General features: G+C 58.2%; 1 protein-coding gene across 1 annotated transcript; it reads right to left on the bottom strand.

Moving 5' to 3' along the window:
- Positions 1–711: 711 nt before the first annotated feature.
- Positions 712–4802, bottom strand: TNFRSF13B (TNF receptor superfamily member 13B; the record flags this gene model as incomplete). Its single annotated transcript, XM_082006525.1, has 4 exons — positions 4446–4802; positions 3276–3392; positions 2420–2671; positions 712–986 (listed from the first exon to the last, which is right to left on the bottom strand). Exons 1-4 carry the CDS (start codon positions 4582–4584, stop codon positions 712–714), a joined length of 783 nt encoding a protein of 260 aa, XP_081862651.1. The 5' UTR covers positions 4585–4802.
- Between the last annotated feature and the right edge of the window lie 280 nt (positions 4803–5082).

The following is a 5082-nucleotide window of genomic DNA, read 5'->3' as shown; positions in this document are numbered from 1 at the left end:
TCCCGTCACAAGGCAAAGCCTCATCATCACCCGTGACCTCCCCTCCCGAGCGGTGTTGAAAGCTGCCTGTGGAGCTTTCCACACTGTGTCTTACCAAATATTCTGTCCTGTAAAGAAATTTCTATTAAAGTCAGAAAACGCACCACTCTTGAGAGCGTGGCAGTGGCATTCAGTGGTCGTCATAACTTCCACGAGTAACTTCTTGGGTCTGAGTCCATGTTTGAGACGCTCACATGTCTGTTTGTGAACAACTTGTGTTACATGGTAGAGTTTCCAAGCAGGGGAAGGTGTGCTCTCCCTGGGGACCAGCGGACACCACAGTCTGGTCCTCGCTCTGCATCAACGCCCTTTGCAGAGACAAGGTGACACGGATGGTGGAACGAGGATGAAAAGCCCCAATGAGACATCACTCCCAACGGCCGGACGCACGGAGGAGTCTGCAGAGGTCAAGCTGGAGGATGAAGACACACTGCTAAACGGCAAGCGACTTCTATCACTGGGAGTGCACAAGAATAATGAGAATTTCATTTCCCGAGTGGAAATGAGAACAGCCCTGTGTGTAGCCTACAGCTCTTGGCAACAACTGTGCCAGGTCCACCAGTCCTGGTAGAAGCCGTTACAGTCACTGGAAACGGAGGGTGAAGAAACTGTGTTTTGGGGACAGAGGGAGCATCCCTCCTTTCCGATCCTGTGCAGGAACATTCACTACGGTCACGCCATGGGCGTCTTCTCTTGTGAAGGAGAACATATGATTTTGAAGTGGCCATCATCAGGGCTGGGAATGGCCCCAGCGCTTCCCGTGCTGCATATCCCGGTGTGAGAGGGAGCAGCTCTTTCCCCGATGTGATAGGAGGTGCTGTGGCATGATTTGGTCTCTTGTACAGCAGAACCGTGTCCAGGGAAGCAGAAGCCACAGGTTTCCACCGGCTCTGGGACTCTGCTGCCGGTGGATCCATCACCAACGCTGCCCGCTTCCACCAGACGATCTGCAAACAAACTACGCGTATTAGCTTAAGAGTTTTTAGGAGCACCTTTTACCCAAGAAATGCTTCACAAGTGTTGCACTAGAGCCTGTAAAGAGCCGGTCCTGGAACTGGAGAGGACATCCGCCTCCCACCACTTCAATAAAGCCCGTGGCACTGCATGTAATGCATCGCCGGCGTGCTCACCCCCGTCCTGCAGCCCTGGGAGGTGAGATCTGGGGGGGAAATGGGAAAGTGCCTTGAACAGGAAGGCTGGAGGTCTATCACTAAAGCAATTGTAATATTGATCACATTAAATTTAATTAGTCTTTTAATTAAGTGCTGCTTTTGTAGCATATGCAAATGTAATGGTGCAGCAGAGCTCCGATGAGTGCAGCGTCCAGGCTGGCTGCTCACCGCCAGTTCAAGGGACCCACGATGCTCCACGGGCTGGACACCAGCTGTCGAAGGGCTCTGCTCTGTTGTCTGGGATCTGATAAGCAAGGTTAGGCCAGGGGTATTAAAAAGGGTGCGGGAAATAGCTTTGAAACTGGTGGCTTTCCTTAAAAGTGAACGTTCAATGCCACCGTGTCCTTCAAGCAAAGCAGCGAGGAATGGCTTGAATGACAGTTCTGCTGGAGAGTGACTCCGAGTGACACACCAGCTCGTGAGCTTTTTCTCTGTGATTTTTTGAGATCCAGCATGGCTGGCTTTAAGGTGTACGTATGTAAACATATATGTGTATGCATAAATAGGTAAGTAGACTTTTTTTTTTTTTGGTAAAGGCAGGGGAGAAGAGGAGGAGGGAGAATAAAAACGTCTTTTGTATGTTGGCTCACTCCACGTTATCCTTTCCCTATCCTTTCGCCTTAATGCAAAGACTTGTGAAGCCCCTCTGGCTCCGTAAAACTGTGGCATTTTGATGCTGCAAGATAATTCAGCAGACCAGCTGCGGCACTCGCCTGCTTGGAGGAGCAAGTAGCCTGTGTTACCGTGGCTCTTGCCAGGCAGCAGTTTGCTCCAAAGCAGCCCCAGCACCGTCCCGAGTGAATGAACCCAGAGCTGCAATGGCCCTGAAAGCCGTGGGGCTTCCTTGGGCGGGTGGCTCATTTTGGAAGAGGGCCGGCTGCTTGCCCACGGCTCACGGCTCAGCCTCTGGATGGAGAGCTGCCGCTCGACGGTGCAGCCCCAGCCCCCAGCCCGGCCCCTGCGTGGCGGCGCGAAGCTGCGCCCGTGCCTCTGGAATGCGGGGACTCAGAAGGGGGTTACGGTGGAGAATTGGGGCGTGGGGATTCGGTCCGGGCTCAGACTGCACCGCACTGCATGTCGTTTGCTTTCTCTCCCCACCCCTGTTACGAACTGGCTCTGCTTTCTGTCCCTCCCAGCAGGGTCTGGGAGCTTGTCCACCACGAGCTCCCCATCCTCTCCCAGTTCCCCCCAGTGCAGCCACCACTCACCCTTGGAGGAGTCCTCCCTGCGGTGGCAGGTCCCAGCGCTGGCTTGGCAGGAGACCCCCTCTCCCTTCCTCCGCAGGTGGGTCCAGCCCAGGAGCAGGGAGCAGACGAGGGCGCAGAGGCAGAGCCCCAGCAGCAGGTACACGACCAGCCACGGCTCCTGCTCCACGCACGCCTTCTGCTCCAGCGCAGCCGCGGGCGGCGAGGCCGTGACCAGGGCGGCTGGCGGAGGGGGGGTGGCCACCAGAGCCCCCGCTGTGGGCCAGGCAGAGATGGGCGCGCTTAGAAACCCCTCGGGTACGCGCTTCGCGCGATTGAGTTTTTGGGAGGGTGTTGCTAAGGGCACTTGTGCGCTCAGCTAGGAGCGCGTTTGAAAGCAGCCATATGCGCTGCCTCTGTTCGCTTGCCTTTCTCTTCCACGGCGAGGTAGAGGAGATCCCTTCCCATGCGCCGTTCCCACCCTCCCTCCTTCTCCAGGTATCACATCTCAACCCCGGCGTGGGACTTGTAGATCTTGGGGAAAATGACCCATCCCCTCCCGCTCCCCCTCCCCAGGGCTGGAGGCAGCTCAGCAAGGTGGGAAAGGTGCTGCCCCGGCTGGCAGAGCCGAAGGACAGGTCTGTAAAACACCCAGGTGCAAAAGGGAAAACGTGCTGCGCGATGGAGAAAACGGGAGAGAGACCGACGCCCCGGCTTGCTTTCCCCAGTCCGGGTGAAATGGCAGCACGCAAGCGCACAGCCCCCAGGACAGAGAAAGGGGGGTTCGCTGCCCCTTCCCTCGCTTCGGCCCCGTAACCAGCCCAGCCCCGGGGGTCCTGCCCCACGCCCCTGCTCTGCCTCCCCTCACGCACGGCCTTACTTTCGCAGGACGGGTCGCATTGCTTCGGGTGCTGCCCGCAGACCGTGGTGCAGTTGATGCACTTTTTCAGGAGCTCGTCATAGTAGAAGCCAGCTCTGCTGTTGCAGTCCATGGACTCTGCGGGACAGGAGGGAGATGAAGGCAGTGTCCTGAGCACGTCCTCCTCCCCTGTCATTTCAGTATGAGGTTCCCAAATCGCTGCCCTCCCACCACCCCCAGCGCCTGGGTTCCTACGAGCCCGAGCCCGTGGCCCCTCTCACGGCTCCGACGGGCGCGGGGCGAGACGTGCACCCTGCTGTAAGTGTTGACGACCTCTCCAGGGCTGGCAGGGTGACAGACCCGCGGGCTCCGCGGCGGCGTTTGGCTGTATGATGAATACCAGGGAAAGGCATCTCTGGCAGCTGCGTGGGGAGGGGATAGCGGGCGGCCAGACGCACGCAGCCGTACCCACCTGCGGCAGCAAGCTCCTGGTTGCTCCTCTTAGAGCTGCTGCTGCCCTGGGGCTTGCACGATTTTTCAGGACGTGCCAAAACCTGCCTGAGCACCGGCTCGGGACCCCAGGGATGGCATCTCCCGTCCTCAACGGGGAGATGCGACTTGCTGCTGCATGCAGCCGTGCGCAGGGCTGGGTCCCCTGTGCCCTAGCACAGTCCTAGACCACGGCTTGCCGGGGAGGGAGGGGACCATGCACAGGGTCTGGGTGCAATGTGCATCCTCCGCCGCACCCGTTATCACTACACCTTGGTGCCTGCCCCAGCACAGGGCTCACAGTGCAGCCTTGCAAACCTACAGCTTGAGTTTATCATTATCCACACCAGCTGAACCCGATGTATCTCGAGGAGCTGCCTTTGGAGGGTGGGGTATCCCGACGGGGGATATGAGTGTTGATACAGCTCTGGGAAAGCTCCCTGCGACCCCAGAAGGGAGAGGTACAGAGATGTGCACGGCTCGATCCTGCTCTGTGCTGAGCTGTTGCCAGACCCAGCCCATTGCTGGGAAGCTGTCACGTTCCCCAGCGTTTTTGGCTTGAAGCTGTTAAGCTGAGCTGGCTTGGAGCCTGCCCTGTGCTTCATCCCAGGGCCTGATCTCCCCTCCCAGCTTTGCCCCATCGCTGCCTGCTCGGTCCAAGGACAGCCCCACGGTGCCTGCAACCGGCCGCCCGGCACTCACCGCACAGGGCAGCACACCTCCTCACGGTGGGCCGGCCGCATACGAGGCTGCAGGGGATGCACTGGCAAACGAGGGTGTCCCAGTACTGCTGGTCAGTGCAGTTGTTCATGGCATCACACCCGACGTGGGTCCCATCCATGGCTGCAGAACAGGAGGTGAGTAGGTACGGGGTGGCCACCTCGTCCCTTTGCTAGGGCTGGGACCCCTCGCAGGGGGATGCCCGGCTGCGCCCCAGCCCTCTCTGGTCCGAGGCTTCGGCGCACGGCAAAATCTGCTTCAGGCGTAGCAAGCTCTTCCAGTTATAACCCTACATGAGCGCGTCCTGCGCCAGTCCCCGGGGACACGCAGGGAGACCACCCTGGCTTCTAGGTGCTGCGCCCTGAGGATCTGGGGATGGACACAACTGCCTGCGGGAGTGAGAGCAGTGGGAACCGCTCCTGTCTTTAAATGCTTTTCCTTTTCACCCAGAAATAGGGTGAGAATGATCACTGGCAACGTCTTCTGCAACAATTTTTAGTTCTGGAAACTTCTGAATTCCTCTGTGGCACCAGGGCGGTTCGTGCCATCCTGTGCGTAATTTCTGACATCTCCCTTTGGTGTTCTGGCATCATAATGAAACCCAATTTTGATATGTAGA

The sequence above is a fragment of the Phaethon aethereus genome (assembly GCF_964289735.1).
Source record: "Phaethon aethereus genome assembly, chromosome: 15".
In the NCBI taxonomy this organism is placed as follows: Eukaryota; Metazoa; Chordata; class Aves; order Phaethontiformes; family Phaethontidae; genus Phaethon; species Phaethon aethereus.
This window is presented reverse-complemented; position numbering and strand designations above follow the sequence as displayed.